General features: G+C 48.4%; 1 protein-coding gene across 2 annotated transcripts in view; it reads right to left on the reverse strand.

The window, feature by feature from the left end:
- RTN3 (reticulon 3) overlaps positions 1 to 17,434 on the reverse strand; it is a 43,063-nt gene extending 25,629 nt beyond the window's left edge. For both annotated transcript variants that reach the window (XM_016186222.2, XM_007518537.3), the window contains exon 1: positions 16,900 to 17,434. In XM_016186222.2, coding sequence (XP_016041708.2) covers positions 16,900 to 17,419 — 520 coding nt within the window. In that variant the 5' untranslated portion in view covers positions 17,420 to 17,434. The remainder of the gene's footprint in view (positions 1 to 16,899) is intronic.
- Positions 17,435 to 17,787: the final 353 nt, after the last annotated feature.

Here is a 17,787-nt window from a genome sequence, read left to right on the forward strand (position 1 = left end):
GAGAGAAAGACAGACACCTGCAGACCTGCTTCACCGCTTGTGAAGTGACTCCCCTGCAAGTGGGGAGCCGGGGGCTTGAACCGGGATCCTTACACTGGTCCTCGCGCTTTGAGTCACATGCGGTTAACCCGCTGCGCTATCGCCCGACTCCCTGATGTAATTTCTGAATGAGCACAACCCAAATACCTATGGAATTCCAAGAACTGTGCTAGGTCTAACGTGGATAAAACTTTCAAGCCTTGGGAGTCGGGAGTAGTGCAGTGGGTTAAGTGCACGTGGCGCCAAACGCAAGGACCGGCATAAGGATCCGGGTTCGAGCTCCTGGCTCCCCACCTGTAGGGGAGTCGCTTCACAGGCGGTGAAGCAGGTCTGCAGGTGTCTGTCCTTCTCTCCCCCTCTCTGTCTTCCCTTCCTCTCTCCATTTCTCTCTGTCCTATCCAACAACAACGACATCAATAACTACAACAATAAAACAACAAAAGGGAATAAACAGAAAAACATTCAAGCCAGTTCAACACGCAATCATACACCCACCCACGCACGCCCCACCCCCTTGAAGCTGAAAAACGAGAATGTCCTGCATCTGCATTCTCGGATCTTCAGCTACCCGGTGGGAGCACATTTCAGCGCAGGCTACAACTGGCTGGACAGTCCAACAACCTGCACCGATATGGTCTCTGGAAGAACATTTCACAGTTGCTTCTAAACTTGAGAGCAACTGCCCGCAGTACTCATGGGTGTTCTCTCTGGCTGGCTGACTCAGTTTCCTGAGGAGCTCAGCTCAGCAATCTGCATTACCAGTCGCCCGGGGAACGAGCCGGGTTTGACAACCAGTTTAATGAGGTGCTATCGGTTTTAGCAGTCGCACTGCAGGATTCCAGTCCTACAAAACTCCCCGAGGACAGCAACTCACTTTGCCGGAACATTCAAGCAGGAGCACAACTCACAGCAAGGGACAGAGGTGGCTGGCTCTCTTGTTCAAATGCTTCCAAACGCTAAGCTCAGAAGCTTCATGACTTGCGAGTTTGACTGCGATAGGGCAACAGCTCTTCTGATTTGTTGTGGAGCCTGAAGCACTCCCTCTCTCCTGTGCCAGAGTCGGTCTTTGATCTCAGAGAACAAGGCGAGGGGTTGAGACTGAGCTCGCCCGCCCGGTGAAGCAGTGCCGGGCTACTGTGCTTGGAGTACTCCGGCTCCCAGGAGTGCCGTGGATGGCGCCAGAAGCTCCAGGGACAGTGGAGTGGCTTTGTGGGCCCACTGTCTGTCTGTCTCCACCCCACCAAGACTCCTGGCCCAAGAGGTCACTCAGAGGCATGGCACATCCACACGGCTCTGGGGTCATTCTCTGGAATGTCACTGAAGGGAAAAAATTCAGAGTGACTAGCTGGGTAGAGTACAGATCTTGCGTGTCTCAAGGTCAATGGCATTTCTCTGCTCTTTCACTAAACATCTGAAAAGTGGGAAGCCAGGTGGGGGTACAGCATAATGGTTATGCAAAGACTTTCATGCCTGAGGCGCTCAAGTCCCAGGTTCAACCCCTCACACCGCCATAAGCCAGGGTTAAACATGATGTGGGGAGATAGGAAATCCTATCTGTGACAAATTTTATAAAACATTTTCTTTTCATTTTTCCCCCTCCTACCAGAGCCCTGCTCAGCTCCGGCTTACTGACCCTGGGACTTTGAAGCCTCACGCATGAGAATCTCTTTGCATAACCATTATGCTATCTACTCCTGTCCTAAAACATTTTCTTTATTATTTCTATTTATTTATTTATTTATTTTCCCTTTTGTTGCCCTTGCTGTTGAACATTGTTGTGGTTATTGATGTCGTTGTTGTTGGATAGGACAGAGAGAAATGGAGAGAGGAGGGGAGGACAGAGAGGGGGAGAGAAAGACAGACACCTGCAGACCCGCTTCACTGCTTGTGAAGCGACTTCCCTGAAGGTGGGAAGCCGGGGGCTTGAACCAGGATCCTTATGTCGGTCCTTATCCACTTACCCCATTTTCTTAATAAAAATGAATTTTATTCAAAATATGACATGATAAAAAACAACTTTCAAGTGAACACTTGATATGCATCAACTAAATATATTCAAGCTGGGGGGGGGGGGGGGGCTTTGTAGGTGTTTACTCTAACCGGTACATTATCTTCTTTGCTTCCCCCCAAGTGGTCTTTTAGGAAAAGCCATAACCTCATTGTCCCGGCGCTAATGACTACTGAAAACACATGTTCTAGGAACTAGTGAGCAGTAATAAATCCTATTCGCTGTATCACCTTTCCCGAAGAGGACACCTCAATGAGGAGAGTCATCAAAGTCAGCAGGAAAAAGTGCCACCGGCCCACAGCAGCCACTCGGCCACGTTGACGACAACAACAACAACAATACACACACACACACACACACACACACACACACACACACACACACACACACGGCATATTCCCACAAAAGGCTGGGAATATTCAGGTGTAGCTTTTGCTCCACTTGAATGCTCTCATGCCCCACAGAAACAAGGAGGAAACACAAATGACCGTGCAATACAGCCGCAGCGACCGTCAGCCTCAGCATCAAAATAGGAAGTTAGCCAGCAGACACTCTGCAGCCAAGCTAGAGCCGAAACAAAAAGTCTCTTTCTGTACAAAGAAAAATGTTTTGCTTTTCTTTAGGAAAGGAAGAAAAAAAGGCTGTAACTGGCAATTTTCCCCCCTCAATGCTTGTCCCAAAGTTCAGCGTTTGACTTCCTATTCCAGATGCGTACCGCATTACTCAAACTGAACGCAACTTTTCACTGCTGCAAATGGACTTCCAATTCCTACCGCATTACTCAAACTGAATGCAACTTTTCACTGCTGCAAATGGACTTCCAATTCCTACCGCATTACTCAAACTGAATGCAACTTTTCACTGCTGCAAATGGACTTCCAATTCCTACCGCATTACTCAAATTAAATGCAACTTTTTACTGCTGCAAATGGACTTCCAATTCTGCATGGTGGGTGGAATCTTCTCTTTTCAAACTTTTTTTTTAACCTACTGCACCTCACCTAAATGTTTTCCAAAGAAAAGTAACAGATGGGAGTCAGGCTGTAGCGCAGTGGGTTAAACGCAGGTGGCGCTAAGCACAAGGACCCGCATAAGGATCCTGGTTCAAGCCCTGGCTCCCCACCTGCAGGGGTGTCGCTTCACAAGCAGTGAAACAGGTCTGCAGGTGTCTATCTTTCTCTCCCTCTCTCTGTCTTCCCCCTCCCCTCTCCATTTCTCTCTGTCCTATGCAACAACAATGACAACAATAATAACTACAACAATAAAACAACAAGGGCAACAAAAGGGAATAAATGAAAAAATATAAGTATTTTTAAAAAGTAACAGAATTTTTTAGCCTCTACTTTTATGAATGGTTAAAAAGTGAAAATCCTATTTTAATTTGAGTCTGAGCCTAACAGAGGGAACACATCCTTCAGACGACACCAAGTTACACTGTCATACGTTAACAGTGGCCATATGGCTAAAATGGTCATTTCTGCCTCTTCTGTTCTCATGATTTGTTGAACTTCTAAGTACATGTATCTAAAAGTATCTCTAAACCACAACTAATAAACATACTCTATCATCTTGATTGTAGGTAGGGCTGTAAGAATAGCATCTGGAGTCCTCAGTCTGTGACTCAGTATGTGACACTGAGCAAATTATTTCATTCATTTTATTTTATTTTTTAAAATTTTTATTTTATTTTTTATATTTATTTATTTGCCCTTTTGTTGCCCTTGTTGTTTTAGTGTTGTCATAGTTATTATTGTTGTTGTCATTGATGTCATCATTGTTGGATAGGACAGAGAAATGGAGAGAGGAGAGGGAGACGAGAGGGGGGAGAAAGACACCTGCAGACCCCCCCCCCCGCAGGTGGGGAGCTGGGGGCTCGAACCAGGATCCTTATGCCAGTCCTTGCGCTTCGTGCCACTATTTCATTCTTTTAAACCCTAGTGTCCTCCGATGGGAGAAGAACTCCATGGAGAAAAATCTGATTAAATAATAAGATACAACAAGCACTGAGCTCAATAAAAATCAACCACATATATTTACACTTTTGCCAACCTTTACTTTTCTGGGGAGTCGGCGGTAGCACAGTGAGTTAAGCACAGGTGGCTCGAAGCGCAAGGACCGGCATAAGAATCCCGGTTCAAGCCCCTGGCTCCCCACCTGCAGGGGAGTCACTTCACAAGCAGTGAAACAGGTCTGCAGGTGTCTGTCTTTCTCTCTGTCCGATCCAACAACAACAAATTTTACTTTTCTGTTTGTTTTGCTCTGACTGCTAGCTCTGGCTATTGGTGGCACTGGCACTAGGAATGAACCTGGGACCTTAGTAGCCAAGTCTTTATGTTATTTCTCTTCTGGTTACCCTCTTATTTTGCAATGCATAGGGAGTAGGCTGAACTTAAACTGCTTGATAAGAAGAAGAGTGAATCAAGAAGCATAGGAATTTGAGGACTCACTCAGGAGTACAACCTGAATGTTTGAGAAGCTGACTATCTGACATTCTCATCTAATATCAGCTTTCTTTTGAAAATTATCTCTATTTATTTGATAAAGACAGCCAGAAACTGAGAGGGTAGGAGGGAGACAGAGAGACACCTGCAGCCCTGCTTCACCACTTGCAAAGCTTTCCCCCTGCAGGTGGGGACCGGGAGCTTGAACCTGGGTCCTTGCGCACTGTAATGTGTGCGCTTACCAGGTGCACCACCACTTGGCCCCCCCCAGTTAAACTCTTTAGGACAGCAAAAGACTCCTTTCTGTATGAAAAGGGACTTGAAGTTACAGCTATGAGCAAAGTGATCTGGGGACCAGAGCGATGTCTCACTGGGTAGAGCCCTTGCTTTGCTAACGTGTGGGGCCCAGTTAGAACCGCCCCCATACACACGTGAAATCCACAGTAGCACCAGGGCAAACTCCGGTGCCACGCTGCCCCCAATGAAACAAGTGCCCTAAGAGCAGAAACCAAACAAGCACAAGGCCCCACCACCACCAAAACAAACGGTGTGCTTTGAGATTTTTACAGAGAAATAGAGAAAACAATTATTCTTTTATATTGTGAGGTATTTACTACCTTTTTTCTAGAGTAGAATGTGATCTCCATTTGACTACATTAGCAATTTTCTCATGAGGAAAAATACCTTAAGAATAGAAGGCGTCCTGGCGGGAACTGTGTGGAGTTGTCCCCCCCCCCCCCAATCCTATGATTTTTTTAATGTCTCCTTTCTTAAATAAATTAATTAAAAAAAAAAAGAATAGAAGGCATCCAACAATAATAATGATAACAGGGCGGAGGGTAGATTAGCATAATGGTTATGCAAAGAGACTCTCATGCCTGAGGCTCCAAAGTCCCAGGTTCAATCCCCCCACACCACCATAAGCCAGGCTGAGCAGTGCTCTGGTTAAAAAATAAATAAAATAATTTTATTTATTTATTTTTTATTTATTTATTTATTTTATAAAATAATTTTATTTATTCTCTCCCTCTCATAACCGTCCTTCCCTTAAAGTAGCGATCATTCTCTGATCTGGAGGCTAAACTGAGGCGAAAATGTCTCTTTTTACCCCACTGTGCTTTTATTCTTATCAGGTCAAACTCTTCCTAACAAACCAACATTCAGACTTTGCATTTAGAAGACTCCAGAAGGGGCTTCCTAGACCTATCTAGCGAGTTAATTGCTTTTTGTTCGCTCCTTAAAAATCCCAAGTTTTCGGGAGTCAGGTGGTAGCGCAGTGGGTTAAGCGCAGATGGCGCAAAGCGCAAGGACCAGCATCAAGATCCCGGTTCGAACCCCGGCTCCCCACCTGCAGGGGAGTGAAGCAGGTCTGCAGGTGTCTTTCTCTCCCCCTCTGTCTTCCCCTCCTCCTCTCCATTTCTCTCTGGCCTATCCAACAACGATGACATCAATAACAACAATAACTACAAAAACTATAAAACAACAAGGGCAACAAAAGGAAAAATCAATAATAATAATCATAATACTTAAAAAAAAAATATCCGAGTTTTCCACGACCTCTCTGAGTAGCAGCCAGTCCGCGGCCCCTGCGCCCCTGCGCCCCTGCGGTGCGCCGAGCTGGAGTCTTGGCAGTGCTACGTCAACAGACACAGCTGCCAACTCCAGACTCCCTTCCTCACTGGGTGCAAGGTGCCGTGGAGCCGCAGCCTGGCCACCACCAGAACAAGGCTGCCTCGGCAGAAGTCAGCCCGCCTGCTCCGCGTTCCTAAGCCATCTGGAACTAGCCAAACACAGGTAATCCACTCTCACTCACTCTGGCGAGGGCTGGCACCCCAATAGTTCAGAGGAAGCGCGCTTCTTTAATGGCTCCCCCCGCCACCCTCCCAAGTATCACTTACTTATTCACTTATTTGCTTTTCCAAAGCAGTTACATGACTGGAAATAAGCCAAACTGCACTTTGGGGTGGGTTGTTTTCTGAGCCACAATCCTACCATCTCCGAATTCTGTGAGTGAGTCTTGAATTTCTAGAAAATATTCAAAGCTATATAGCTTATATAATCTGTTAGAGGTACACTCGGTATCCCATCTGCTGGGAGGTATACACTTGGTACCTTTCCATTTTACCAACCCTTCAGGAAACTGACATGTAATTAGTTTCGACTCTGAAGGAGTGGGGGCAGTCGACAGCTTATGCCTCACACCCCCCGTTACAGCCTCTTTCTCAACATTTTTCTTTGATGAACACACATGAAAAAAATGACAGACTTGCCTTGTGAGGTCGAAAACAGAGATACAGGCTGAGAGGAAGAGGAGGAAGAAGCAAAGGGATCTGAAAGAAAATATACAGCGTAAGAATATGGCAACGCCAGGCAGGAAGCGTCCCTTTAACTTCACCACCAGGGTCTCACCGGGCTTAAGCAAGCAGAGAAACCCAAATTGTCGCCGCAACACTGCCTTCACTCACCTGGCAGCAAGACCTGACTTCGTTCCATTCCCGAGATGCATTTCTAAAAGTGAAGTCATTTTATTTTTGGTCAAGTAGTATCATTTACAAAGAAAAACGGCCCCCTAGAATTCTCTCTTTTTTAATTTTTTTATTATCTTTATTTATTGGATAGAGACAGCCAGAAATTTAGAGAGACGGGGGTGATAGAGAGGGAGAGACAGAGAGACACCTGCAACACTGCTTCACCACTTGCAAAGCTTTCCTCCTGCCCATGGGGACTGGGGGCTCGAACCTGGCTCCCTGTGCACTGTAACATGTGCGCTCAACCAGGTGCGCCACCACCCGGCCCCACCCGGCCCCACCCCTAGAATTCTTAAACAAGCTTTTTGCTTCCCCGAAACTCTCTCTAGGAAAAGAGAAAGAAGAATCTGAACACTAACCGGTGACTTAACTCTGGAACATTTCGACTTCATTTTGAGCAACTGCTACTTACATGAGCATTTAAAGACAGAGACTTGGCAAATACGCGATACTAACCCTGAACACTCCTTTTGACTATTCCACTGGGAAACAGGATCACATGAGAAATCTTCCATCTTCTAAAACTATGTCTCTCTAAATTTGGCAATATTTACCAAAATTAAAAATGCACACATCCTCCCCAAGTCCTGCTCCATGCACACAAGGTTCAAGGCGGCGGCTGTACATTATCCTCCAGGTTATTTGCAAGTATGGTCAGAGCCGTGTGAAGTACTCACGCAAACACTGACCACCAATGCTACGTATCTACAAGAGTGTCAACGAAGAGTCATAAAGCAGATTCAAACAGCGGAATACCTGCAGCGATGAAAAATGAATGAGGGCAGAGGGTTGATAGCATAACGGTTATGCCCAAGACTTCAAAGTCCCAGGTTCAATCCCCTGCACCACCATAAACCAGAACTGAACAGTGCTCTGGTTAAAAAAGGGGAGAGAGAGAGAGAGAGAGATACTGAAATTTTATTTTATTGTTATTCCTTTTTTTTTTTTTTTTTAACGAGAGCACCACTCAGCTCTGGATTATGGTGGTGCTGGGGATTGAACCTGGGACCTGGGACCTGATCCCTCAGGGAAGAAAGCCTATTTGCATAACCATTTTGCTGTCTTTCTTGCCTATTATACTAAAAACAATGTTTAAAAGAACTATTACTCACACAACGAGAGAGAGGACACCAGAGAATTACCCTGTCACAAGCAATGCCAGGGACTGAACTCAGCACCTCGCTCTGGAGAGAACAATCCTTTGTGCGCGCAGTTACCTTCTGGGCAGACGCAAGTCAACGCAAAAATCAACGCAGAGTCGCACACAGCGTGGCTGGTTGTTGATTGGCAACAAAAGGAACCCGCAATGAAATGGAGATTTTGCTTTTTCCTACTACACGGTCTCCACACACACACACACACACACACACACACACACACACACACACACAATTACCTTTCAAGAAAAAGGCATTCAAGTGAAAACAGAATTTTCACAAATATTAGACACAGACCGTTCCAGAGGGCTGGCTGTACACAGATGCACTAACTTTAAGAGAAGCCTAATTAGCAGCAGGTGTGCAGTCTGTGGACCCCCAGCAGAGCTCGGAGTGGTGGGCGGCAGAGCACCCTGTCGAAACCCACTGCTTTTCAGCTCTTAAACGAGAGCCACAACGGCTCTCTCCAGGTCCAAGTCTTAGAAACTTCTTCTTCCTCTGCTGTGCACCTCTGGCACACGCGGCGCCTGCAAGCTCTGCCCTCGCCCTCTGTGCCGCTCCGGGCCTCTTCTTCCTTCTGACCCTTCAGCCAGTCACCGGGGAGCCCTCCTTCCAGTGGATCCCTGAGTACAAGTAGCCTCTCAGCTCTCCGAAGTGATGGCGACTTCATCTACAGTTTTCCTCTCCCTCTCAATTTTATCGTTTTTGTGTAGTGTCAGGAAATGGACTGAGGGTCTTATAGATAGGCGGTTATACCGACTGGTTTAAATTCTATATCCTGGGGCCAGGTGGTGGCGCATCCGGTTAAGTGCGCACACTACAGCAGCACGAGGACCCAGGTTCAAGCCCCAGGTCCCCACCTGTGGAGGGAAAGCTTCGCAAGTGGTGACACAGGGCTGCAGGTGTCTCTGTCTCTATCCAATAATAAATAGATAGATAAATAAATAAATAAATAAATAAATCAGGGGCCGGGCGGTGACACACCTGTTTGAGCACACACACCACAGTGTGCAAGGACCCAGGTTCAAGCCCCTGGCCCCCACTTGCAGGGGGAAAGCTTCACAAGTGGTGAGGCAGGGCTGCGCGTATCTGTCTTTTCCCCTCTGTCTCTCTTCCCCTCCTCTCTCAATTTCTGTCTCTATCCAATAATAAATAAAAAATTAAGAAAAACACCTTTAAAAATAAATATATAAAATAGATTCTATATCCTTAGAGAGAAGTGGCAAGAGAAGAGAGGGGGAGAGCCAGACACACCAATGCACCACAATAAGCGTAAGCATGGAGTTCGCCACGATGCTCCCAGGTTGCACTGGGGTCAAACCCAGACAGCCCCACGCCTGCAAGGTGGGCAGTCTACCACTGAAATTTTTTTATTCACTTACTTCTTTTTTTTTTTTTTTTTTGCCTCCAGGGTTATTTATTGCTGGGGTCAGTGCCTGCACTATGAACCCGCTGCTCCTGGAGGCCATTTTTCCCCATTTTGTTGCCCTTGTTGTTGTATCGTTGTTGTGGTTATTATTATTCTTGTCACTGACATCATTGTTGGATAGGACAGAGAGAAATGGAGAGGAGGGGAAGACAGAGAGGGGAAAAGAAAGACAGACACCTATAGACCTGCTTCACCGCTTGTGGAGCGACTCCCCTGCAGGTGGGGAGCCTGGGGCTCGAACCTGGATCCTTACGCTGGTCCTTGTTTTTGCGCCACCCGCGTTTAACCCGCTGTGCTACCGCCCGACTCCCTATTCACTTACTTCTTAACCAGAGCATGCTCAGCTCTGGCTTGCACTGGTGCTGGGTGTTGACCTGGCCCTTGCCACCTAAGCATAAAAGTCTCTTCATAACTAGGATGTCTCCTTTTTTTTTAATGATAGATTTTTTTTTTAATTTAAGAAAGGAGACATTAACAAAACCATAGAATGAGAGGGGTACAGTTCCGCACAATTCCCATAACCCGATCTCCACTTCCCACCCCCTCCCCTGATAGCCTTCCCAATCTCTATCTCTCTGGGAGTATGGATCCAGGGTCGTTGTGGGTTCTATCCTTCTTTTAAAAAAAAAAGCTTTTGAATTTAGAAAATATTAGAATTAAAAAAAAAAAATGGTGCCAAGACTGTGGTATGTAGTTCATACCCGGCCCTGTTTTTCTGGTTGTTAATATGTCACATAACTAGTACACTAGCCACAGATAACGAGTGATCATTGACAGGATAACCCTGACAACAATTTAAAAAAAAGAGGAGGGGCAGAATAGAAGCACAGTGGCCAGATGTTTTATAAAATGTCCCTGTGTGTGGTGCTTTCTCGCAGTTAGACCTGGGCTACAGGGCTTGGGGGACACCAGCCAGGTGAAGGGCCGCCACGTGCCGCACCAAGGCCACAGGCCACCCGCCAGCAGCTCGAGCTCACCGGACCGGAACAGCCTCTGGCTGGCCCAGTTTCTCCACGATGTCTGTGCTAACTTGACAGAAAGACATGGGGAAGAGACAGAGACAGAGAGAGAGAGAAAAAAAAAAAGTGAAAAGAAACCATTGGCACACCTAGCTGAGTGCACTGGTTATAATGCTTCCGGATCCTGGTTCAGGCCCCAGGACCCCACCTACAGAGGCGAAGCTTCTCGAGTGAAGTGGTACTGCGGCTCTTCTCTTTCCCCTTAATTTCTGTCTCTATTGAATAAATAAAGACAATATTTTAAAAACATGATTTAAAAGGAAAGGGAGGGGAGGAGGGAGAGGGAGGGAACAGAAAGAAAGAAGCAAGTCACAGCACTGCAGCTCCCACAAGGCCAGGCAGGAGCGGGCTGTGCACGGCAATGCTGCTCAGCGGCTCCCAGGTGACTTACCCTGCAAGCCCCGAGGGGTGCTGCTTCTCCAGATAACCTTCAAGGCACTTGGAGTCAAATCCCAGGCTCTGTCCTAAGCTGAAGTCAGTGGTCTGGGGAGGACACATCCTGATGGCCCAGGGGGGCTATGACAGCAGCCTGGACCAGAGTAGTGGCCGAAGTTAAGAAAACTGGGTAGTGGTGAAGCAGGGCTGCGGGTCTCTCTCTGTCTCTCTCCTTCTCTATTACCCCCTTCCCTCTCAATTTCTGGCTGGCTCTATCCAATACTGAAAGATAATAAATTTTTCTTAAAAATTACTATAAAATTGATATACTTTTCACAAGTCTGTAAGTGTAGAAGGCAATGAAAAATTCACCAGCAGTCAACTTAAGCATAAACTACAGGCTTAATACACACAACAAGCATGCACAGTTAATTATCTACTTGTAGGGGCTGGGTGGTGGTGCACATGGTTGAGCACACACATTACAGTGCATAAAGACCCAGGTTTGAGCCCCTGGTCCCCACCTGCAAGGGGAAAGCTTCACACGTGCTGAAGCAGGGCTGCAGGTGTCTCTCTGGCTCCTTCTCCTCTACCACCCCCTTCTCTCTCGATTTCCGGCTGTCTCTAGCCAATAAAGATAATAACATAAATAGATTTTTTAAAATTACCCATTTATAGTCTATAATGCTCAGAATTACAAAAAAAAAAAAAAAAAAAGGTCAATTCTAGTATTACGGCTAAAGAGATGTTCAGTACAACCTCTGGGCTAAAAAACCAGAGCCATGAGCTCACCAGTGACGTGGCGATTCTGCCACTAACAAGGTTCCTCAGTGCGAAACAGGTGACTCCAAGACTCACATGTAAATTCTCCACCAGATAAAACATCAGTTTTGTCTTCAGACCAGTGTAAAATAAGAAAGACACAGATGCTCTAACTAGAAGTTTCACAATCCCCTAGAGATTCTGTTTAGGATGAAGGTGTGGCTGTTTGATAAACTGGCAGCCCAGGAGGTAGTGTTGGAAGTGGTGGGCTCTCAAGCATGAGGTCCTGAGTTTGATTCCCAGCATCACTTGTGCCAGACTGATGCCCTGGTTCCCACCTCTTTTTTTTTTTTTTTGCCAGACAATTTCAACTTTTTTTTTTTTTTAAACCACTCAGAAGGCATTCTCTCCCTCTAGCCCTCCATATAAGGAGAGCAGAACGATCACAATTTCAACTTTTTAAATATATTTATTTACTTATTCCCCTTTGTTGCCCTTGTTGTATTGTAGTTATTACTGTTGTTGTTATTGATATCATTGTTATTGGATAGAACAGAGAGAAATGGAGAGAGGAAGGGAAGACAGAGAGAGGGAAAGAAAAACACCTGCAGACCTGCTTCACTGCCTGTGAAGTGACTCCCCTGCAAGTGGGGAGCCGGGGGGCTTGAACCTGGACCCTTATGGTGATCCTTACGCTTTGCGCTACCTGTGCTTAACCCACTGCACTACCGCCTGACTCCTTTTTTTTTTTAAACCACAGCACTGCTCAACTCTGGCTGGTGCAGGGGACTGAACTTGGGACTTTGGAACCTCAGGCATGAGAGTGAGTCACTTTGCATAGCCACTATGCTATCTATCCCCCACCCCTGGCTCGTTCTCTCCTATTCTATCTCATTAATGAATAAATCTTTAAAAATAAACAAAGGAGGAAATATGTGTAGACCAGCTTGTTGAGCAGAATGGCTGTATCACTTGTGAATTTGATGCTAAAAGAAATCAGGTTGGGCTGTGGACCAACAGCAGAGTTCACGCTTCACAGGTACAAAGCCCTGGGTGTGATCCCTGACCCCATAAAATGCCGCTTTGTAAGAACACATTAAAGAGGGCGGGGAGACAGCACAATGGTTATGCAAAGCGGTCTTCATGCCCGAGGTGCTCAGTCCCCAGCACCACCTAAGCCAAAGCTGAGCAGTGCTTTGGGGGCAGGGAGTGGATACTTGAAGACATAGCTTTTATGCCTGAGGAATCAAAAACCATCCAAGTCACGAGACACCTGAAGACAACAGTGACATGACCACCTCTTGGTGCCTGCCGCTGGAGTAATTCTCGCTCCCACCGCCAGGAGTCTCGGAATGCATGGCCACTGCCTCTAGCTGTGGCAGGACTCAGACAAACTGACGTCACACCAAGCCGGAACATCTCGGCCCTCCTCCCTCTCCCAACCCCTTTAACCCACCAGAAGAGGTGGCAGCTTTAATCAAGACATGAATTTGAAGGATCAAAAGTTGAAACAGATGACTCACTTTAAGAAAAGAAAAAGCTACAGGCCAGGCCAGGTGGTGGTGCACCTGGTTGAGCACAGTTATAGTGCGCAAGGAAGAATCCAGGTTCAAGCCCCCGGTGCCCACCTGCAGGGGGAAAGCATCATGTCGTGCGTGGTGAAGCAGGGCTGCAGGTGTCTCTCTGGTTCTCTCCCTCTCTATCTCCCCCTAAAAAGCTCCATGACTACTGTGTAGGTCGTAGGAAGATTTGTGGCTTCTCGCTTGTAGTCAACTGCTATTTCGTAGCTATGTGCAAACAGTTGGTGACCTACGAACAGACACGTCAGATGGTAAGGGATCCAATGAAGGCACACCGCCATTTACAAGGCACCCAACTAACTATTCAGCGACAGTCAGGGCTGACCGGCAACCAGGTGCGGCACCGCCCAACCCCTGGAAAGAAAAGCTTCAACTGTCCAAGATGTTTTGTTCTGTGCTAATTTGCACCACGAGGTTTTGGCATCCCGATTTTCCCAGAAGTAGTCGTGATCAGACACTAGCAGGTTACAGAAAACCAATCTATTCCAGTTCAGACAACAGGCAGGTATCTCTACGAGATGTCTCAGAAAAGCAACCCTCTTTTGGAAAGTACGTTGTCGTCTTTAAGTCTCTTTTATCATCTTCTGAAATCTTTCTGGTTTTCTTCAAAGGCAGAAGTCTGGGAAGCCCACTCTGGTCCCGGACCTCCTGCAAGCAAACTGACTACCCTCTATCTCTATCTCTCTCTATACAGGAACTAATATTCCTTTCTTCTTTTTTTTTTTTCCCCTTTCCCCTCCCACTAGGATTATTGTTGAAACTCAATGCCTATCCCTGGCAACGTTTTTGTTTTGTCTTGTTTTTCCTTTAGAGGGGAGAGTGAGAGGGGGACCAGTGCCCGGGGGCTGAGGGGGGAGAAATGGCGGTGGGACACTTGCAGCACTGCTCCGCCCTGGTGAAGCTTCTGCCCTGCAGGGAGTGAGTGACCCGTCTTCTACCCAGAGCCTTGCACAGAGCCTGTGCTCTCTATCACCTGAGCCTACCATCTGGTCCTGAGAACTAGCATTCCCTACATCTGCTGCTGGGCAGTCAGTCAAGACAAAATTAGCTTCCTGCATGACAACAAGCAATCACTCTTTTTACCTGTTTCTTTTATTTCTGTTTTATTGGATAGGACAGAGAGAGGAGGGGAAGACACAGAGGGAGGAAGACGAGACACCTGCAGACCTGCTTCACTGCTTGAGAAGTGTCCCCACTGCAGATGGGGCGCAGGGGCTGGAACCCCAATCCTTGCAGTGTGGTCAACAGAGGGCCTTATCACAGCTCCACCCTCTTGTTCTCTCACTTTTCTTTTTTTCTTTTATTTATTTATTTATTTATGAGAAAGATAGACAGAGAGAGAAAGAACCAGACATCACTCTGGTACATGTGCTGCCGGGGATTGAACTCAGGACCTCATGGCTGAGAATCCAATGCTTTATCCACTGTGCCACCTCCCAGACCACTCTTATCCTTTTTTGCAAAGTTCTGGAGACTAAGAATTTCTCAGAGAAAGAACATGAAGCTGAAAGCTGACACCAACACCTGACAATTTTTTTTTTCTTTTAAGATTAATTAAGAAAGGAAAGCAGAGCATCATTCCGGTATAAACTGAACTCAGGACCCCATACTTAAGGGTGCACTGGCTCATCCACCAGACACCTCCCGGGCTGCAACACCTATAGTTTTTTGTTTGTTTGTTTGTTTTTTAAACAGTTAAAATAGGTTTTTTAAAATATTCATTTTAGTGGTCTGGGAGGTGGCATAGTGGATAAAGCATTGGACTCTCAAGCATGAGGTCCTAAGTCTAATTCCCACAGCACATGTACCAGAGTGATGTTCGGCTCTTCCTCTCTCTCCTATCTTTCTCATGAATATTTTTTAAAATCTAAAATAAAATAAAAATATTCATTTTAAATGAGTTAAATTTCTGGATAACAAATTTCATCTTATTTTCAAATGTCTGGAGGGCTCAGCGCTAATACACAACCACAATGTAGACTGACATCTATCAGCGATGAGGACCCTCGACAGAGGGCCGGGCCAGGGTGGTGGCGCAGCTGGTTCAGCACACCCGCTACCACGCGGGGAGCCCGTGGCCCCCACCCGCGGGGGGGGGGGAGCTCCGCCAGTGGTGCAGCAGGGCTGCAGGTGTCTCTGTCTCCCTCTCTACCTCCCCCCTACTCTCTCCAATTCTGCCTGTCTCTATCCAATAAAGATTAAGGAAAAAAAAAAAAAGAAATTCAAGAGAGGGTACTTTCCAGAGGAACTGAGCAAGATATCTTAAAGCAAGAAAACCGACTGTACACAAGGGCCCACACAACTGTAAGTAAGCGGCGACAGGTGATCAGAGCCAAAACACTAGCAAGCATTCTCGTCTCTGCCCAGGTCACAGAAATTTGGAGGCGAGGGAGATGCTGCGGCGGCTGCTGCTGGTGGTGCGGGTGGTTTCAGGGCATGGAGGGCTCTAAATCTGCTGCCTCATTCCTTTTATCGGGGCAGCTCATCTGACCTTGGGAAGGCTTCCTCTGGGCTCCTGAAACGACCATCCGCCACCCCAGGGGCGAATCGCCCCACTGGCTGTCAGCAGGTTGGAGGTTCTGGAACCCTTGTCACCCTGCCCCAGGTGGGCAGACAAGAGAGGGAATGATGGCCTCGTGCTTCTGGACCAGCCACCTGCTCGGCTCTGCTCTCCCCCCCACAATCTGCAGTGCAGATCCCCCCCCACCCCACCCCAGACAGACAGACGAGCAACAATGGAGGCTCCCAGCCGATCCAAAGCTCCCCTCCAGGCCGCAGGGGGCTGGCGGAGCCCCGGCTTTGTCTGCACGACCTCCCCTCCCTCCTCTCTGCCATAAACCACCAGCCCCCCCCACACACCTTTCTTCCCCTTTCTCTTTTCTGCAATCAACAGCAACCTACGGGGGGGGGGAAAGGAAAAAGGGGAGGGTAAAAAAAAAAAAAAAAAAAGCACCGACCGATCGAAATCTCTCCACGGCTCGGCGGGACTCGAGAGTCACCATCTCCCGGGATTTCTAAGGCGGCGACGGCTGGCGGGTCCCCTACCACTCCCACCCCACCCTTGGGTGGCGAGCAGGCCGGATTCATCTTGGCCCATCTGCAACCCCAACACACACATACACACACCCGTCTCCCCCGGGCTGTTGTCATCACGCCACCTTTTCCCTCCGGACAATAACAGGATGATTAATATTAATAATAATAATATTGCTACGCCGGGCGTTGAGGGCCTGGCCCCTCCCCCTCCCATAAATCAACAACAAGATTAAAAAGGGGAAAAATCTAAATAATAGTAATTTTTAAAAAAGGCAAACGGGAACGAGCAGGGCGACGAGGCTTCCATTCAACTTCCTCCTCCCCGCGGGTGCACCCCCCACCCCCTTTTTGTTTATTTGTTTATTTTTTTTTTGGGGGGGGTTGCAGCCTGCGAGCTGAGCTGGTGATGTCGACACCTGTCTGCAAGGCGGCGGCCCCCGCCCCAGCCCCGCGGGGCCCCCGGCTGGTTTCGGGGTGTGTGGGGGGTGGGGTCCCCCCGCCCGCCCGCCCGCGCCCCGCACTCACCCGCACACGAGCCGCCGCAGCTCTTCGCCCCCGGGGCGGGGCAGGCGCCGGGGCTCCCACCGCCGAGCGCCGAGGACTCGGCCCCGGACGACGACGACGACGACGACGACACGGACGGGGACTGGGTGGCCGCCGACGGCTCCGCCATGGCTGCGCGAGCGGGGCGACGAGAGAGAGAGAAGCGGGGCGGGAGAGAAGGGAAGGGAAAGAGGACGACCCGAGCGGAGGGCTGCGCGATGCGGCTGCGAGGACGGACTGCGACCGACTGACTCAGCCGGGAGCGCGCGGGAGGGCGGGAGCGCGAGCGCGCAGGCGCAGCAGGACCCCGGCGGGCGGCGGGGGCGGGCGGCGGTCGCGCGAGGTGCCCAGCCACGCAGGGCGCAGGCGCAGAAACCGTCCCTTGGCGCTGCCGCAGGAAAGCGGGGGCTACAGCAGCCTCGCGAGGCGCCCTCGCGAGCGGACGCGGTGGGCCACGCCCCTCAAGGAGGGGGGCGGTGCTGGGCATAGGGGGCGTGGTCATGTTACAAGCTCCGCCCACCAGGCCGCCGCGGGAGGAGACCCAGAGCCTCAATGCTTGCATGCTTTTTTTTTCTTTTTCTTTTTTTTTTTTTTAAAATATATATTTATTTATTCCCTTTTTATTGCTCTTGTTGTTTTTATTGTTGTTGTAGCGATGTCGTTGCTGGATCGGACAGAGAAATGGAGAGAGGAGGGGAGAGAAAGACAGACACCTGCCGACCTGCCTCGAACTTGCTCCACTCCGCAGCAAGTGGGGAGCCGGGGCTCGAACCGGGATCCTTATGCCGGTCCTTGCGGCTTGCGCCACGTGCGCTTAACCCGCTGCGCTACCGTCCGACTCCCGTCTGCTGACTCTTATCGGGGATGATT

The sequence above is a fragment of the Erinaceus europaeus genome, chromosome 17 (genome assembly GCF_950295315.1).
Source record: "Erinaceus europaeus chromosome 17, mEriEur2.1, whole genome shotgun sequence".
Lineage (NCBI taxonomy): Eukaryota > Metazoa > Chordata > Mammalia > Eulipotyphla > Erinaceidae > Erinaceus > Erinaceus europaeus.